The sequence below is a fragment of the Neodiprion lecontei genome, chromosome 3 (assembly GCF_021901455.1).
Source record: "Neodiprion lecontei isolate iyNeoLeco1 chromosome 3, iyNeoLeco1.1, whole genome shotgun sequence".
Taxonomy (NCBI): domain Eukaryota; kingdom Metazoa; phylum Arthropoda; class Insecta; order Hymenoptera; family Diprionidae; genus Neodiprion; species Neodiprion lecontei.
Genome location: NC_060262.1, coordinates 22914222 through 22934083, shown reverse-complemented (window position 1 = coordinate 22934083; position 19862 = coordinate 22914222). Strand labels below are relative to the sequence as shown.

The 19862-nt window shown below is 34.7% G+C and overlaps 1 protein-coding gene and 1 long non-coding RNA gene across 7 annotated transcripts in view; one reads left to right on the top strand and one right to left on the bottom strand.

The window, feature by feature from the left end:
* The window catches only part of LOC107226597 (SEC14-like protein 2), a 34250-nt gene that overhangs the window by 9143 nt on the left and 5245 nt on the right, over nucleotides 1–19862 (top strand). For 3 of the 5 annotated variants that reach the window (XM_046735974.1, XM_046735975.1, XM_046735976.1), the window contains exon 4: nucleotides 16681–16750. In XM_046735974.1, coding sequence (XP_046591930.1) covers nucleotides 16681–16750 — 70 coding nt within the window. Of the gene's footprint in view, nucleotides 1–7268; nucleotides 7667–15907; nucleotides 16019–16680; nucleotides 16751–19862 lie in introns of those variants that run through there. The other 2 variants (XM_046735978.1, XM_046735977.1) reach the window with 2 other exon arrangements.
* LOC124293745 lies at nucleotides 5267–8400 on the bottom strand. Of its 2 annotated transcripts, none has more exons than XR_006903625.1 (3): nucleotides 8343–8400; nucleotides 7954–8077; nucleotides 5267–5734 (listed from the first exon to the last, which is right to left on the bottom strand). It is a non-coding gene; the product is annotated as an uncharacterized LOC124293745 (long non-coding RNA). The 2 variants fall into 2 exon arrangements; XR_006903624.1 differs by having other exon boundaries at nucleotides 8261–8372.

Here is a 19862-nt window from a genome sequence, read left to right as displayed (position 1 = left end):
AAAGTGCACGGAATTCTTCAATTGATTAAAAACTGAAACTGGTTATAACGACAGTAAAAATGTATCCAGAATTGTGAAACATTTGAATATAATGAATAATTCGTCAGTGACACTTCCATAGTGATAGTTTGTAGAATTAATTGGCTAACTTCGTTTCAGTTTCTTCTTTGTAAGGAGCAATTCGAGGCACATGTGTTCCCTTTGTTTGAATTTTGCAAGTTCCGCAGTGAACAATAACTAGAATTAAACCTGAAGAGCATTAAAATCTTTTCTTAATTAACGTCAGAATCATGAACAACTATTAGAAAAATTCCAAATGTCATTATTATCGCCATTTTCTCATGTGCGTTTCGTTGGGCCACCGAATTCTTGGATTATTGCCACATCAGCCTGTAGTCCTCATGTTGGGGCTTGAATATTGCCAGAGTTGTTTTGAAACGCTTCTTTCAGCGGTCGAACGGTCTTTATTTACTGTTACCGTGGACTGTAATTTCTCATAAACTTCAAAAACAAAAGATCCAGTAACACAAAAGCTATAAAAAAACATCAACTTAATTTTTCTTACCGTGGCTAAAAATCTGGCTTCTTTCTTCGCTTTTCATCGAGCATGAATCAACTGCGTAGATCTGTGTAAAGGTTTCTTAAAATAGGCTCTGAGATGTGATATTATTATATATTTTTTTTTTCCTTGTAAATTATCTTGAATGGCCGTCTGTAGATCAACTTTTTTTTAGGAAATTTAAGATCAGAAGTGCAATTCTATAATTCCAGTAGTTGGCTGAAGTCATAAGTGAACGTCGTGCCACTTGTTACCTGGCTGCGACTCGCTAGTGTAAAGTTAAAGACTATTAATAACTTATACGGAATTACACGGCAGGGGGATATATTAAACAGGTTTCGAATTACTGTCAAATACGTCTGCTTAAAATGGTCAAATTGTTTCAAGTATTAGTTGAAATATGTTAGTCTAAAAACATGTTTACTTTTGCATAGTATTGGTTGCCAGTCTATTACAACGTAATTTGTTATATATTTTGACTCTAAAATATACATTTCATTGAATCTCAAACCAATTACAAAATACACTTGTAAATTGTAATGGAAACAAAAGCAATACACGTGCAAACTATTGATCATCAAAATGTTACAAATTTAAAATCAACCTAACTAATAATATTTAAGTGCGGATATTTTACATGATAATTAACTTTGTATCGTTATTGACACTTTATAAAATATTTACATTAATGATAGTCGTCATATAGTTAATATTTTCCGTTACATAGTTAATATTTTTAACGCTAAGAAATTAATTGGACAGAAAAGAGGAATTCCGATGATCCTAGCAGTATGTTTTGTTAAGGATGTTGAGGTTTTACAGTCCTGTAAAAAAATAAGTCGAAAAAAAGTTTAGCAGTAGGTACGAGATTGAACTCAAGTTAATTAAGCTGAATTTTTACAGGAAATGTCTTCCCAATAGTAATATAAAATAAATAAATAAAATCGCAAATTCGGATAAAGAAAGTGTAGTTATTAATAATTCAAAATAAGTCACGTTTTTTATTTCGTTTTCTCAATAGTAAAATCGTATCATTTGTCCAACATCGATGGATCAGAGCTTATTTTGTTCGTGTTTGGATATTCTGCAAATCACCTGAAATAATGTTCGAGTAGTGTTACCATTATTTGAATCAAGCATAAGTTTAGTAATTATCACCTTTAATGATATGGTGCACAACATTTTTGTGATAAACTGAGATTCAACCCTAGAAATACATCTCAGGCAATTTGTGAGGTATTCATTCGCGGAAATAATCGGCCGTGATTCATCGAAATTTGATAAATAATACGGTTTTAATACAAACAAACGAAACGACAATATGATCTTTTCAAAATTATTAATAACCAAACTTTGTTAATTTGAGTTTACAGACTCTGGCATGCATATATACGGATCATTTTTACGGTTTTACATACGTAAGTCTGTGTACGAATAATTTTCTTATGTAACACGAGCAGAGCTTATGCGTTTTTTTTTTTGCTTGTGTTCTGTACATAAAGTAATCGTTTCTACAGCAGTAGAAAAAAAGAGCATTGGAGTAGAGAAAATTTTACTTTTACATTACAGTACTAAACAGTGCTCTTTTTTCTACTCCGCTATGACAAAAAATTAGTGAATCACACTTTTGTTACATAAAGTATCGTGCGCACCATGGAGGCAAAGTCTTTTTTATCACATGTGCTCGTATTGCCTTTGGATCGCGCATTCCATAAAATACAAATGAAGTAACTTTGCTTGAATTATTAAACGCTCAATTTTATTTTACTAATTTTTATACTACAGGCCTGTACTTTCTAAACATCCTTAAGCACCGTTTCATAAGTTTACGGGCCATAGAGTATTTGATGGCAATAGTTTATAATCCTTTTGGTATATAATACATTTCCCCATTGGACTGAAAAAGTCTTCCACTTTTAATATTTGTTTTTACGCAAGTGAGAGTCTCTGCCGTAATAAGCTTTACGAAAGACTTCACACGTAGTGTAGTGGAAGCTCTGATTCGGCGATTTTCAATATCTTATTTGCTCAGTTGCATCTTATGAAAAAAACATCGTGATATATGGATAGTTGACAATCTTAATTTCGCTTGCGTAGTGATTAAACAAGCGATTTAATTATTGAAATGCATTTGAATCACTGTAAAATATTAATGTTATTAAAACATTCCCATTTGTGCATAGTGACTTATCTTTAAGACGAGAAAAATATTGGCTAACACAGAACCCATTAAACGTATGCCTCACATGTTGTAATTGAATCTTAAATTCATTATGTATAAACTATTTTGCATAGTTTGTGACAAAAATTGCTTCTCTTTTGGTATGGAATTAAAATGTAAAAATACTTTTGCAACAATGACATTGTAGATGAATGATTTGCTCTGAAAGCAAGTTATCTCTAAAACTTGTTGTTAATCATTGTTTATGCTGACAAATTAGTCCGTCACACGAAATGCCTATCTTCATGATTATAGAAGAAATCACTAATTTTAATGCATGTACATTTGTCTTTTGAAGACTTTGAAATTACAGAAAAATTATAAGCAAGATATAAAGTTACATTCACATTTCATCTTAGACGCAATAAACCTATTTAAATTTAATTATGTTTATTGAAAGATCATGCCACATTATTGCGCTACTTACCCAAACACAATTAATTCTTACGTGCTGTTTAGTATATTTTATGTTCGTGGTTTAGCCATTTTTACTAGTGACTTATCAAACATGTACACTCTATTTGAAGAAATATCAGAATCAAAAAACACTTGATAAAACAGAGTGTGCGTCTGTAAACGAATTTGAATTAAATTTAATAAGAGTAAATTCATTCAAAACCGTATCTTTGAACAAAGTAAAATATGTTAAAACCTGCGAACGTCTACTAAAAAGTCAATGAGTTACTAACATTACCTTTGGAATATTTATATTAGTGTAACGTGGTTGGATACCGAACGCATATTATCTGTATTATTGTAATGAATCATAATATTACTCGCCCTAAAATAAATTCCTTGCATTTCATCTGCAATGATTCCTTTTACTTTCCATATGCAAAGTCTCACCAGATCTTTGTGTCGTTGCCGAGTGTTTTCAACATCATATAGTATGTACATTGTTTTTGGTTGCTTGAAAAGAAATTCGGTTTGTCAGAAAGCTTATAGAATCCTAAGCGAATTTGTTTTTTTTATTCTCTACCTCAGTGATTGTAGCGCCTTGCGATTTCGGTACAGAATTCACAAAATATCAACGGGATTACAAAAGGAGATACATTTTTAATGAATTCTCAGGCTTGCAAGTTTTAATGTTTGTAACTTGAAGCGTTCCAAAGTAAGTGTAGATTGGAAAAATTAATTTTACACAGTGTTCAATTTTCGTATTTTCGTATCGGAGAATAAGTTTGAAGACAAAGCAAATTGCGTTAAACGAAGGGATTTTGGCATCATTTGCGATAAAATGACCGTTGATGTGTCTTCCCAATTCGCGTCATAGCGTCATAGAAGTAGCATTTAATCAAATAGTTATTTTCGTGATTTTGAACAGTCATTATGGACAGTCAAAGGGTAAACAGTGATGCCTTTATCCCTCCAAAATTACTTACGGGAGCGAATAAAAATTTGAATTTTATCCAATAAAACTTTACACCCAAGGTACGAAAACTACTGCAGTAGAACTCCTGTATATTCGAACCACCTAAATTCGACTTCCCCTACTTTGGAAGCGTTAATACGTAAAACTGTTTGCTTCCGCTTGCTTCCATCCATGAAGTGACGCGTTTGAAACGGGGCTCGCTTTCCTCGTGCCGCTAACTTTACATTCGGCAAAATCGCCTCCTTTCCGCCCTTGATACACAATGTAATATTTTAGGTCGAAGACAAAAAAATTGCCTTGTCGAAATTGGTATAACGTTATTTCTCTCTTAAATGGCCCATTTTGCCCGCCTATTTCCGATTTTTGTTCGAATTTCATGCCGAGATGCATTTTTGTGTAAAATATAACAGATGATATTATAAAACTGAAAATGAAAAAATTTTTTTGCGATCTTTCTGTATCAGCATTTCTCTGGAATGCGCTTTAGACGTTCTTTCTGGGCCATTATGCATTTTTTTTGTACAACATAAAAGAAATAATACGCGTTAATTGAAGGGGTGCTAATATACATTTTCACTTTTTTTTTTTTTTTTTTTCAGAAACGTGGCTTTTGCATATCCTAAAACTGGTGGTACAGTAATCGGTTTTTGAGGCTTTTTTTTTATACCACAAGTAAGCATTTTTGCGTGGTCTAATGGTCCGAATGAACGAGTCCGTAAGTGCAGGGCACTGCCATTAACCTCACACCTTTCGTGCACTTTTGATTGCTTTCGAAGAATATCGATACATACTGTCTTTAGCACTCTTCAGTCAACGCTCAATGGCAAGTGTCACAAAATCGGCAATTCGCTACGTCGTGCCTGCTTTACATGCTTGAAATGACGAGTCAAAGGGGTCGCAGAAAAATACATTTCAAGCGTTATTGACATTTTTTGAAATTCCGTTTAGATGGACAGGGAGCCCATTATACCCACCTCTTCTCCAAATTAAAAAAAAACGTGTTTAATTAAATGCCCTACCTCCGAATTTAATGCTCGACGAAAAAAAAACGTGGAGCATCAAATGCGAAGATAAGGCATTTAATTCACTCTGAATTATTACATGGAAACATTTCAACTATATTCAAGTCCGGTTCGAATTATAACTATTTCATACGTGATAATGCCACGATCTTCAAGTAAAAACCAAAAATACCTCCTTATGTCGGAGTGCTTTGTTTTTTCATAATGTTATTCGTGCGTGAGGAAGCCACATCTTTTTTGTCCGAAATTTTTGTACGTTAATTATCGTGTTTGAGGTGTTGTTTTCTCTTCATTAACGATAGGAAAACATTACAAACGGAGTAGTCATGGTCGGATCGACGATTTATGTAAAGTGGTTGAGAAATTGAAACATTGCCGTCGCAGTTCTATTAGTTCTTTCAGTTTATCTTCTTAACGAAGCATGGCCGTTGTTAGAGGTAGAAGCCGTCGTTTCTATTACCACGACGGAAGCTTCGATATGCGTGAGTAAATTGAAATTATTCTGTCCTCTGAATATTTTTTGTTGTAAGCACAAGTTTGTTGGTGATAAGGTGTGTGACCTTAAAAAAAAAAAATTTTCCCGTGTTATTTAAATGGAAATTAAGAAATGGATAGAGGCAAATCTTACTATTGACATTAAGAGCTCATATTGGCGCCAAAATTTTTGTTCTTAGGTAAACTATCAATTTTTGGACACCACAAGTAAGAAAAATTCGTCTTTTTTTGAAACACCCTAGTATATATGGGTATATAAATTTATGTCTTGATAACCTTTGTGATAATTGTTTATGCATAAGACTGTCAAGATTGTTTCGGTATCGAGGGTTTACTTAAACTTATCAATTTGTTTCGACAACATCAGAGGAAGTGAAAGCTACGCGTAGGTTAACTTTGTTTTGACAAATGTTTGAGGTTTCGAAATTCGTGTCTGGAAGTAAATATGCTAATTATCCAAGGGCCGATTCGAGAGAAAGATTTATATAAATGTGAATTCTACGCCGCCGGTTCGAAATCAAATGTCTGCTTCCTAGCAGGATTGCCTAGACTTCGATTAGGAAGTGTTACCGATTAATCGATTGATCGATAGAGTAAAAAAAGAATCGACCCAACTCTAATATGAAAAATATAATATATCAAGAATAGATTATAAGTTCCTACTCACAGTGCTTCCACCGTTTTCATCTATTATTAATTAACTGAAGACAAACAATGTATTCCACTTTTAATAATCAATACATTTTTTTAGACGCTATAAGAAAGAAATCGCGCTTGATTGAATTAATTGCCCTCTCCGACAAATCAAGTTTACAATATGGAGCAGTAAATATAATCATTTCGTCAAATCACATGTAGTTTTTAATCGTGCCAAATAGATTTAATAGAAACGGATTCAATTATAATTAATAAATTTGTTCCCTCAATGATGGTTTCTTACTTCATAATTTCAATGTATTTGTATTTACTCATATATCATATCGTCGTACCGTCGACACGATATATTATTAGCATGAAGTTAGGAACGTCACTGTCACGATTCATGTTTAGGAAAAACCGTTACTTCGCGCCTTTAGGAATGTGTGAAAATTAGTAGACCACGATAAACAAGATATAATTTTATTTTGAAATAACCAACTCTTTGAAAGTCATTCTAATATCGCGGATTTGTGATTTTTTCACCTGATGCTTCGTTACGTTAACGTAACTAACTTCAGCCTCGCGAGATGTTGGCTTTGTAATAGAAATGTTATACGTGTATATACCTATAATTTGAAATAACGTAACATCGGAAAAATCCAGTTCCAAGTGCTCAGCTTCGAATTAGTAATCTAATCAATTATTGCGGTTTATTATATATGACAAATCCATAACGATGATGAAGATTTTCTCAACCGAACCTCAATATGGTGAATGTACGGAACCTGTTACTCGAATGATCTCCCGCGTTTAGAAACTCATCGCGTTAGTTTTATGTTGTGAATAAAATTATCCGCGGAGGTACGAAGAATAAAGAAAAATAAAAAACTTTGCCGAACGTTGATGCTTTCACGTATTATTTTCATCCACACTCATCGGCGACAAGCGATGCCGAGTTATACTATACGGCTGGTGCAGTGGGGCTCTCGATTCCAAACGAAACGGCAACGCGCTCGGTTCTCCTCGATAGTTGCGGATGAAAAGTAGTCTAAGATTGACCGTCAACGATACCAATCGTTGAGTGGAGCGGTAGTAAATCGGTGCTCGGAACTCCGGGTAAACGTTGGTGTATAAATACGGCGAAATTGTATTTTTATTTATTTTTTTTTTTTTTATCAAATACCCACATACTGCTAGGAACGGTATATTATAATGCCCAGTTGATTACTATTCGCGGTAGAGAATTATAGGGAATATAAATCAATTTTAAACAGTGAATGATTATTGCATAGTACAAATCTGTGAGGATGGCGTCGAAGCTTGGATTACCCGACGATCAAGTCTTCGCTCTGATGAAGGTGAGTCGGTAATTTTTGTACACACAACGTTTCGCATCGATGATAAATAATGTCTCTTCATTTTATTTTAACACCATGCAGCTACGCGTTTGTGGGACGCAGACATGCGAGGTGTTGTACGCGTGTTATGAATCGATGTAATAATAATACGTATAGTTGTGTTATAAGCGATAGTATGAGTAGTAATTGTAGTAGTAGTGTGAAAGGTAACGCAAAACGGACTTGGTTTGCGTACTTTCAACTCTACTTATCCATCCGTCGGCCTCCTTTAGCGAATTTTAACGTACCTTCTGCTCGTCTCTTTTCTTCGCTTGTTTTATATCTGGACATTATCTGCTTTCATAAGTTCCTTTACCTATACTTCGATAACTATTTTTTGACACGTTGCCTTCTCTTTCCGCAATATCAGCGCTGAAATAATGAACAACAGATATTATCTCGTATCAAATTCGAATTTGATACGATAGCTGTATATTTTATGCCTGGATAATTGGTCTCTTCTTGTTTTTTTTTACTTTGATTATTTCGGCAAATGATCACCGACACTGAGATACAAGTGTCTATAGCTAAACACTCAACTTCTAATTTACTGACGCTCAAGTGCCGATAGTATGAGCTTCAATTTTTACACGTCTTATGGATGATTTTTGTGCAATTTTACGTTTGTTTAACCTACATCTGATGAAATTGTAGAATACCGCAAGTATAATATTGACAACACTGTTGGATGTGCCTGCACAAGTTGCGTAACGTAATTTTTTTCTTTCTACAGCAATAGGAAAACCGGATTGTTTTTTATCGATATAGATGTGTTATAGATGGATATATATATATACATACACGTGTATCGAACCTGAAGGACGAAGCAAATTATAAATTCAAGAAAAAGTAAAAGAGACGCGTGGAAAAATGTGCCATAAAAAATTGCCATCAAGGATTTACACAACATGTTTCTATGTAATATACACGTCGAGAGTGTCTACATATATTATACATGGGTATATAAATCTATTGCGGCTTTGACCGAAAGTCTTATACTAATTGCCCAGGCCCATGAATACACAAAAGTATGCAAACAACGGTGTTCGCACGTAAATACATACTTTACATGGAATTGTAGGGTATTTAAATAAACTAAGTAAGGTGACGGTACAATTAATTGTTCGTTGCAACCGAATACAACTTTACATACAGATTTGCGTTAATGATAAATAGATGGGATTAACACAGTAATCAAGGTCACAAAACTTGTTATTATATCCTATTACTGCGGTTTGAATTTTGTCTGTTCGTTATTCCCGTTTTTCGTGAACCTTGATTTCAAGTAATTCTCTTGTAATTTCTGATGGGAATTAACGGAAAAAAGTATTAGGTACGTAACCAGTGCTGTGCAGTTATTCGATTAAACGTAGACTTCGGTTGATCGATTTGGCGAAAAAAGGGTCGATCAAAAAGGCTGATTAATCGGATGAATAACTAATCTGTTGATCGAATAGGCCGATTAATCGAATAAACGAACAAGACGATTAGTTGAAAGGACCAGTTAATCAATTAATTAATAAGGCTGTTTATTTTTCAATTAATCACGTAATCGCAATATTCTGCATTATATACCGACAACGAATATCTGGAACTTAAGTGCATAATTTTTGGCTGTACGACTCAAGTCGAATGGCCGATAAATTTAATCAAAAAGTTCCAAGATTTATTGAGAAACTTTCAAATAAATTTTGCAGAGTATATAATTTGTGGGAAAAAAAAAAATTTGTAAGAAATGAATGTATAATGAATATCCGAATGAATTTACACCGGCAAACCTAGACCTTGTGAAAATGTCCAGTCACTGTACCAACTGTACGATGAGTGATATTAAAAAAAATGTGAAACAATTCTCATTTTGCAAGGACGATAGAAAAATATAGCCATGTGAAAAAAATCTAAAATAAAAATTAAATAAATTTTGCGAGATTTTTAATGTCTTGCATTTTAATTGCGAAACACATACGTTGCCGAAATATTTCATAAAGTATATTTAATGCCACGGGATATGACTCAATTGCGACACGACTTGTGGTTAGCCGAGCGTGTATAGGGAGTCTCCCGTATTCACGTATCTACAACATTTATGTTGTAATATTATGTAATCCTTTCGACTACGCGACGTCTATTCGAACGAATATTTGCTGTGTAATTCTTATACGCAGACTACGAATATGGATATGGATATTGCGTACACCTCAGTATCTTTGTTCTTATTTACGTTTAAGGAGGTTATTTGGCGCAAGATTAATAAATTGATTTTATTACATTACGAGGTAGCTGTGTACTTGTCCGCAGTGATTCTGAGACGGCTAATTTTTTGGACAAATTGATTACGTTGGTAATGCAGAATCAATGCTCAGCTCTAGCTCCACCGCCACAGCATAACGCAACTGGCATTTGTTCGTATTTTTAGGTTAGATTCGACGATTACGAGATACGTTATGTTTGATTGATTCTGCAATACCAACGTAACCGACTCGTCGAAAAAATTAGCCATCTTAGAATCGCTGCAGCCAAGTGTACGTTAAGTATTCATCAGATTATTGCATTCATAAACTCCGGAGATCTCTTCAAGAATAAAAAGACAGAAAATATAAAAATTGTAAACAAATGCTTTATATAACGGGAACATGTTTTACACATTTTTTCATACGTGTTTCCCGTACATAAAGTACCCGTTTCTGTGAAAGTTCAGCGAGTCTGTGAATGCGCATGCGCGGTCGCGAACAAATCTGACATTGCGCGATCCTAACCTCAATTTCGTACTTCGCGAAAGAACGCATATCATACTCTTGTATAAAGAATCGTGTGCAATAAGGAGGCAACGGCCTTTTCGCCTCGTGTATATGTAATATTCGTCTTCGGCTTGCACAAGCGTATAATATTCGCCTTCGACTCGTATGCGTGCTCACCCGCGACTCATATTGCAATCTTACGCTCGGCCCGAAAAGACCGAGTTTGCCTCCTTGTTACAACACAATATACTATCGAATCTTAGTAGCTTGCAATCTTGTAAGAAATAGTCTGAATAAAACGAGCTATCGTAGAGCAAAATTAAACGAATTAAACGAATTAAACGAAGTTGGATTTTTAATCGCTTCGAAGCGATCTAAAATGAAGCATCGATGTTTAAGTTTTTGTTTAAAATTTCAGTATTTTATATATATTTGTCGTATTCTTAAAGAGGTCTCTTCGTACCTTACAAATATAATAAGATACCCAATGTTCGACTATATCGTAATAAAATTAATAAAGAGCATCAATTTTTGGTCAACGATCTCTATAATCGAGAGAATATCACAGATAAACGCGTTGTACCAACATATTCATCAGGATTTTTTAGTTACATGTACAAACTTAAGAGTTCCCGAGATTTTGTCGGCAGATTCAACTTCCTTCTTTCGAATCTATAATTGCACTAAAAAACATACTGCAATAATTGCCCCAAAGCTTAAAAGTTCCGCTTATCTTTTTTCAATTACCGTTACTTTCGAGCGTTCTCGCAAATTTGCATAATACCGCTGCGATGAATTTACACTTGCAAACCTTGATTCGCGGTAAATACTCGGAGGATTTTACGAGTGTAATGCTATCAGCGTCTGGCCGTTACTCTTATTACTAGTATCAAATCGAACGACTTATCTTTACAGGCTTGTCGTTCATCAGTTACACCGCGATATCTATAGCGATAAGAAAGTTTACGAAATATTTAAATTCGCAAATAATTAATATTTAGATCTCATTATTATTGAACGTATGATTTCAATTCTGTATACCATCGATCTTTAGTAATATACACACGTTATGGTGTGATATTGAGGCAATATCCCGCTAGTATAAAGTAATTGCAGTAACCATGCAGACTTTCACTTGGCTTTCTGTTTGAGAGTTCTTACACACCTGTCAAGGTGCAACCGGGACAGATTCTTCGGGCAATTATTCGCCGTGTACCGCGAACTTTACAGTTTACAGACTCAGATATGTACTTTGGGTGAATTGGAAAAAAAAAAAATCGCGGTGACGGCGGATTCCACCGTTCATCGTCGACCTCGATGGTTCTTTCTACGCGCGTTACGAGGCTTTTACGTAATCTAGGTATAGGTCAGTTCAACTCGTCCACCGATTCAAATGTCAAGAGTCAACAAGAATGTAGACAGGTTTTGATGAAAATGATTTGTTGACCTCGGTAATTGTTACGTAAATATTATTCTTGGATATGAAGGTGAGAACAAAAACAGTTTTTTAAGGTTTGACGGGTTTTTCCTTGGATTGGTATACTAGTGACAAACCATAGATACAAAAATCAGTTTTAAGTAAATGCCGTAAAAATGGCGATGACAGTATGTTGATCAATTCAAATTTCATGTACGGCAAAAAAACTAATAATCACAGCCCAAGATTTATTTACGTATACTAAAGTGGCGAATTTATCTCTACCGATGAAACGTAATATCGGGAGATGGTATCCAACGGATTCCATTTCCAATAATTAAACATTTGACTTGACGTACTATCTCAAAAACAAACACGAAAAGCGGCATATCTCAACTTCAATCATGAACGACTTAACGGTTTATAATTCTCTTTTGGATTATTTTCCGTCAAATCCTGCATGATATTCGTACGCTATGACTAGAAGAATGTCATCGGCCAAAGCCCGGAGTCGATACCATTAATGTATCAATTACGATGATGAAAAATTTACAATTGTTAAATTTTGTTCTCACAATCAGCCAACTTACGCGACACTTGATCATTTTTACTTTGAAAACTGCAAAACATAAAAATCTATAATTGTAACTTCGTATGTTCTGATAAAAACTTGACGACTTAAGACGGGTCTCATCAAATAATGTACAAAGAGTGTAAGAAGCGTTGGTTTATAGACACGTTATAGTTCGATGACTAGCAATAATCTTTAAGGGGGCCTCGTGTACCTGACGGCTCGAAGAGGTAGTCAAACTTTGTAAGTTTTTGTTCTCATGATATATGTAATATATCTAAAGTTGATTTGCGCAGTTGCTCTTAAATTTTAAACCGTTAAATTTAGCTTGGTCATTCGGAGTTCGTTAAAGTTTACCTATAAAAATTATAAAAATGTATTGTAATCATATGATTATTAGCAGGTAGTCATATTTGAAAGGCAACTGGTAAAATGATATCACCATAATAACTTTATGGAATCAATTCATTGACCGACAATTCCAATCGTATCTTTATAAGCTGCTGTAGCTCAACGGTCAACTTGAACTTCACTTGTAAATTGTATTATTCAATGAGTAACGTGATTCGTATCTAAAATCGGTATAATGACAATCGATCAGCCGAACTTGACGCAAAATTAATTAATATACGCTTCGGTTAAATTGTTAGCCATGTTTATCAAAGATATTTGTTATCCTGAAAATTGAATTGTCATAGGCAATTAGTTGTTTTACCGGAAACTTTTTATACCATTTTTAATTTTTACTTTTCCAAACAAATCATTTTAATTTCAGTATGCTTCTTCTTTATACGCTATTTATTTTCAAGATCTTTCAATTATCGTCAAACTAACAGCCCGTTGCGGCTCCGCCCGCAAATATTTTCAAATGCTTCTTGTGTCAAAATTATTCCACAAAACCATATGCTTGTGGAAACTTTTATATAGAACTTATCGGGACCTTGAAAACTCTTGCTCATAACTTTCTATATCAGTAAGATTTTAGTCAGCGTTCGCATTATAAGTGTGTGATCACGTTCGGACTCGGCTTACAAATATCATTATACCTCCTATAATATAGCCAATTACTATAAATATTAATATAGCTTATAACCTTGCCAGACGATGCAACTAGTCATAAGTTCACATACGGATAGACAGCCAGAGAAACGTTGAGTTCGTTATTACGTAGAGAGGAGATGTGTTTCATTTTTAACAACGTTGCAGATTCACTTTATCGGATTGCGGAGAATAAAAGTTGAAGTGATTTCGAGAGAGAAATATTTACAGAAGTGTATTACATAATATTGTGGGAAACAAATTCTGTCAATAAAAATTTAGGTATTGATTACAATTTCAAGTGAACTTCATCGTGTTGCATTTGTTGACAAGTTCGTGTAAAAGAAATCTACCATTCAAGCAACTAATCCAATTAAGCAACTACCTAATTTTTAATTTTAGTTAAAAATAATTAAAAAAAGGATCTTGACTTCCATTCGTCAGTATTTATTCGATAACTAAAGCTTTTTATACAGCAGGTAAAGTTACAGACTGTTTTGTTGTAGGAATTAATTTGTCATTTTTTTTTTTTTTGTCTTTTGGTCCTTAAATTTTTAACACAAAAATCCACTCAGTAGAATATTTGTTTGCAAGATAGGAGAAGAAACTTACACGAAACGAGGCATGAGATGTTAAACTCAACAGCGTCAAATAGGTATCGTTAAAAAAACTGTTTGAACATTGTTGGTATTACGAAAAAGGAGGTACGCCTAACCATTTTGCGCTATTTTCAATCCTTTTTTGGTAATTGCAACGCCAAGTCAGTTTGTTTGGTTAACTCTACGTTTTTAGTTAAATAAGGCTTTAACGTCAATTTATTCTTGCACAAGCATTAAATTTTCGCAACAGTTACAAGAAAACATAGTAACGGTGATCGTAATGAGAAAGAATAGTAACGGATACTAGACTTTCTGGTAACGCTTACAAAACTAATTTTCATTTTCTACCTAGAACTATATTTTTCGATTGTGATAAAAAACGAAAATAGTTAAGAACTGAGCGGTAACCGGAACTAAAAATTCCTTCAGTGTACAATTGCCTGTCGGTGCGCCGTTCAGGAGTTGAGAGCAAAAAAATGTTTTGTTCTTTTCTGTCATTTTTTCCATGCCATATCTTCTCCCGGGGAGAAAATTCCGGAGTGAAAATTCGTTATGGTATATTTTCTAAATCACTATTTTGTTCCGAGAGTTTCATTTGCAGTATTGTGGGTAAAATCTGATCTCCTAGAATAAACTGCATTCTTTACTGCAGTGCTCAGTACTCAGACATGTTGCAGGATACGATTTAGAAAGAACTGCTGTATAATTTGTTTTGACCGCGAGGCACGTTTTGCCAGGGATATTATCGGAAGTAATTCTGGTACAGCTCTGCTTTCTCAGCACCGAGAAATGAATTACACTGCAAAGATCAGTAGCGGAAAGGTATGCCACTGCAGGAGAGAGTCGAATGCGTTGGTTTTTGCAAAGTTTAGCTTGAAGAAACAGAGGTGTTAAAAGTCTCCGCTGAACAATTAAATATCTCGACACTCATTGTTAAATAAAACACGATTTGAATGCAATGAGACAACTCCACAAGTTCACAGTAGTGTGCGAAGAGATCAAAAACTGAAAAAAATCAATCATAGCCAAGTTGATAAGATAATTAGTTTTGAATAACAACGGCGCCAAAAAGTTGTTGGTAAATTGTTTAATCAAAAATTTGTGTAACAAATCTCCGGTGAAATTTTTTTTATTTCATATAAAATGCATTCCTTGATTTTTCCAAATAATTATTAATATTTTTAGAATTTTCGGTGACTTTGAATAATTCCGTTTTTTTAAATTTTCTAACGCTCTATTTACGACACTATTCGTTCCATGCTTCTAAAACTTCTTCAACGTAATGTACAACCATTTGCGAGAACCGATCCAGAAGTTCAAAGTTTTTAAAATTCTTAAAAAATTCGTAGGCATAAAGAAAAATCAATGAATGCATTTTATATGATGTGAAAAAAATTTCACTGGAGATTTGTTACACAAATTTTTGTTTGAACAATTCTTATAAAAAATTTTTGGCATTATTATTATTCAAAACTAATTATCTTATCAACTTGGTTATGATTTTTTTCATACTTTCGTCTCATCACGAAATGTTCAATATTCTCATCGAGACTCAATTTTGGTTGGGAATATACGTCCCATAAAACCTTACCACGATCACTTGACGATTTAGAGTAAAGTGAAAGTGGAGCATTTTCGAAATAAAGAAGTTTGAAAAAAAAAAAAAAAACTCATTGATTGAGAAGAGGATCGCAAAGTCATTTTGTTTAACTAGTTAAAGATTGTACGAAGAAGTAGCGTTGAAAGGCTATGTACACTAATCAGATGGTAGGCATACAACTAAAGTGACTGTACAGCAGGATGCGTCGGATGAAAGGGAAAAAGTCTGGGTAAAAGTATATCTGAGCAGAAAGTATGTGGGTACCTGATATAGAAAGGGAAGCGATAGATAAGAGAAAGAGTCGTCTTGGGGAGAAAGTCCGAAGGGAAAAGAAAAAGAAGCACTTGAAAGTATGTATTTCAAACAACAAAATTGAACCATTTTCTTTTATTTTACCCAAGCCGAACAAGAAGGGTTGCGAGAGTCTAAGTGAGAATAGTTCAGAAAAAAAGTGGACAAAGAAGTTTCAGAGCTATAGAAATATCTGCAGGTATTAATAGTATACAGAAAAACGTACGTGTCAGATTTAACTTTAATAGTAATAATAAGAGTTCAAACAAAAAAAAAAAAAATGATCTGTAATCGAAAAGTTTGTCAAGAAGATGAAGGTTATAAGAGTCTAATTAGATTTACAAAGAAAGGATCCATACATTCGGTTTCTGCTCTATTTGCAGTAGGGATTGTTTACAGAAGATTATTGACAATATTTTTCTGTTCTATTCAGACTATTTATTTTGAAAAATGTACCAGCTGTTCCGCATACAATTAAAATCAAGAAATCTATAAGAAATGTCTAGTACCGGATTTTTGAATAAACTATGATTTTCGATAATTGAAAGTTTTCAGAAGTCAAATTTATGTTGATAATTGAACCTTCCATAGTTAGTAAATATAATCATGGGAATTCGACATTTTGATCAATTCTTTGCCCGCTCTTTCAAAAGGCTTCGAAATCTTCAATTTTGTCTAGGATTTTTGTCTAATTTCTTGATTTTTTGTTTTTATTTTACAGTTCAGGCGAAACGTTCGCGATGTTCTGCAACCACATCATGACGACCATTTTCTGTTACGATGGCTCAGAGGTATGTTCACGCAGAATGATGAAAAAATTTCCGAATCTAGTGATCCGTACAAGTTCGTTTTTTCTTATCTCCCCGTAACTGTACACAGAATTTGCCAGGAAAGACATATAAATTATCGGTTGCTACAATCTCGCAAAGAATTTCACACAGTTTTATTCACATTTTTTTACACCATTGAATTAATTAAAATATTTATGGGTCATTTCATGATACCTCGATCAAAATTCTACGTCGATGTCTCATATTGGATTTATAATTTTTTGTATGAAAGTACATGACCAAAAACGCAATAGCATTTTTTTTCAGAATTTTTCAACCCAGCGTATCTAAAGTCTTTATAAGATGCGATGAAATTCCGAAAAATCTTATAAAATATGACAACAATTTTGACAGCCATTAGAAGATGGAGATTTCGTAACGTCAAAAGATGAATAAGAAAAAAGAAAAATGAATTATTATTATTGGATTGCCTTTTTTACATAAGACTGAAGGAATGAAAAAATTGATGAAGAAACGTCCTTCAAAATATGCGCGCATCCAATTTTCTTTAATAGTCGACGCAGTTATACTATAATATTAAACTTACAGTTAGGGTTTTACTGGTTTAGTTGTAGGAGTCGCCACAAGCAAATTTTGTCAAATTTTGCTATTATTAAGATAACCGTGCCATTTCTTTACAATTTCCAAAGTTCGGCCATACAATTTAAAACTTTGCCGATTTTCCACCTTAATTTTTCCTCCGTTTCGAGAGATCGTAACTTTGGTCTTGTCAGTATTAACAGTGAGCCGGTTCAGGTTGCAGTAGTGATTTCTCTTTGTAGGTCGACTTTTGAGTGGTTAAGTATAATTAAGTCATCCGCGTGTAAAAGCATAATGATGTTCGTGTAGCCGTCTGTATTTACTCCCGTTAGGTCTCCGTTTCGCATAAACTCTTGAATATTGGAAAAGCATAAACGGTAAGGGGCTTAGGCTTTTCCCCTGGAGCACTTCTTCGGTACCTCGATCTTCCGAGAAAGCTTCCCTTCTACTTTCACCCGGACAATCGCACTGTCATACACGTTTTTCATCATCCCAATCAATTTCGAGCTCACTCCTAAGTGAAAAAGTTTGTTCCACGGAGGACTGTGCGGTACTGAGTGAAAAGGCTCGTTCGAAATCTACAAAAAGCTCGTATACCGAACGTCCACCAAGTCACGGTTGGATTTGAACAGCACCAATGAATGCAAAAATCTTATCCACGCAACTTTGCACCGCCCTAAACCCTGTCTGAGATTCTGGAATGAATCTCAGCTCCGTTTGCTGAATTTTTTAGAGTCTATCTTTCAACATTTGCCTAAATAATTTTGTAATATTGTTAACGAGCGTGGTGCCTCGGTAGTTTAACGCGTCTCTTTTGTCCCCTTTTTTGTGTATCGTAGTTAGTCCGACTTCCCTCCAGGACGGTGAGGTCCTTTACCATGTATGGTAAAACTTTGTTGAAATGCATCAGCACTCAAGACAGACCTGCGGGGGGTTCTTTACGAAATTTGTTGCCTAACATGTCGAAACCAGGAGCTTTTGCGTTCTTTAACTTCGCGGTGTTTCTTGCTTGCTCATTGCTTGTGAAAGGCGCAACGAGGAAAGGTTGACACGCGTCAAAAAATGACGAGTCGTCGCACAATTTTTCCGGAGAGATACGTTCGCAAAAATTGTTTAACTCGGCAGCGGTTATAAGTACGCTGGCAAGTTTAGGACTCTTGGACTTATTTACATTCTGCCACAAGGTCTGAAAATTTATCCATAATATTTTTATCTCACGCCACTCTCTTTGCTTTTCTTAAATTTCTATAATATTTCTTCCTCGCTTTGTCATACGCCCATTTTTCTACATCATTGAAACGCGAGTGAGGATGTACGTTGAAAAGTTCTTGCATTTCTTTTTATACTCGCAAATAGTCACCGTCAAATCGTGTATTTTGCTTTCGCATTTGGCTATTTATGATTTTTTAATTATTTCATAAGCCCTGCAGCGATGCCCGCCTTCCGTATAATATCGTGACACTTGAGATTTCGATTAGATTTGTGACATTTTTTTCTTGTCAGTTTACTTCGCGATTGAAAGCGATTGAAAGCTCTCTTCAAAAATCTTTCCATTACTATCAGTGACCAAACCGTTTGGTAATAATTTTAGTCGAGTTCTGGTGACTGTCAAGGTTCTCCGTTATCTTATTAGCCAAGTCAAGCATGACCGCAAATCGTTGCGAGCCAGTTTTCGTCAAATTCACGGCAAGAACTTCGATGTAACTTGGTCCGTTTATTTTGGTCCAAATCAAATCGATCATGCTTTTACCGACCTCGCACGAAAATGTGTGCTTAGCTGAACTGTCGCTAATTGTTTTCCCGTTTAGACAGATGTACCCGTTTGACGTCATAAAATTAAAGAACCGTTCCTCTTTCAGTCACTATATTTTTATCCAAGGTTTCTCTATTTGTATATAAACTTGTCTTTTATGTTAACTCTACGGGCACCTCGTCACCAATTCGAGCATCGAAATCACCTCCAATAATCATATTTGAATTGTCAAGCGTGATTTGAAATGATTCTAGGATTACCTCTAACTCAAGTTTAGGTTTAAACTGAACAATCCCGATGATGATCTTGATTTTTTTCCAACACAAAGACTCACGAAGATCCATCTTTCAGAGCTATTCACGATCTCTGCCTTACCGATATCTTTGTCAATCTGCATCCCCAGGCTTCCGCTGCCTCGTCCTCTGGTCTTGTCCTTTGTCGCTTTTGCCCAGGAGGCAGAGTAATTGGCAAATTGCTGCGGAAGCCTGACGGGGTTCGTCATTGCCCAGATTTCTGATGTTCCAAAAATATTCGGTTTCCCCTCGTTTTCAATGTTGAACAAGTTTTTATTCCATGACAGTTCCAGAACGTAATCCTGAGATTGTGTTGTTTCCGATTCTTCTCGCTGTCGTAGTTGGTCCGTTTCTTCTCGTTTCGTTTTTTTTTTTCAAATTTTTCTCCTGCCGAAGATGGTTGGCGGACAGCCCGAACGAAACGTCGCAATTCATTGAGAAAAATTTTGAAACTGACCTACCTCGACGGAATAAATAATGTATAGTA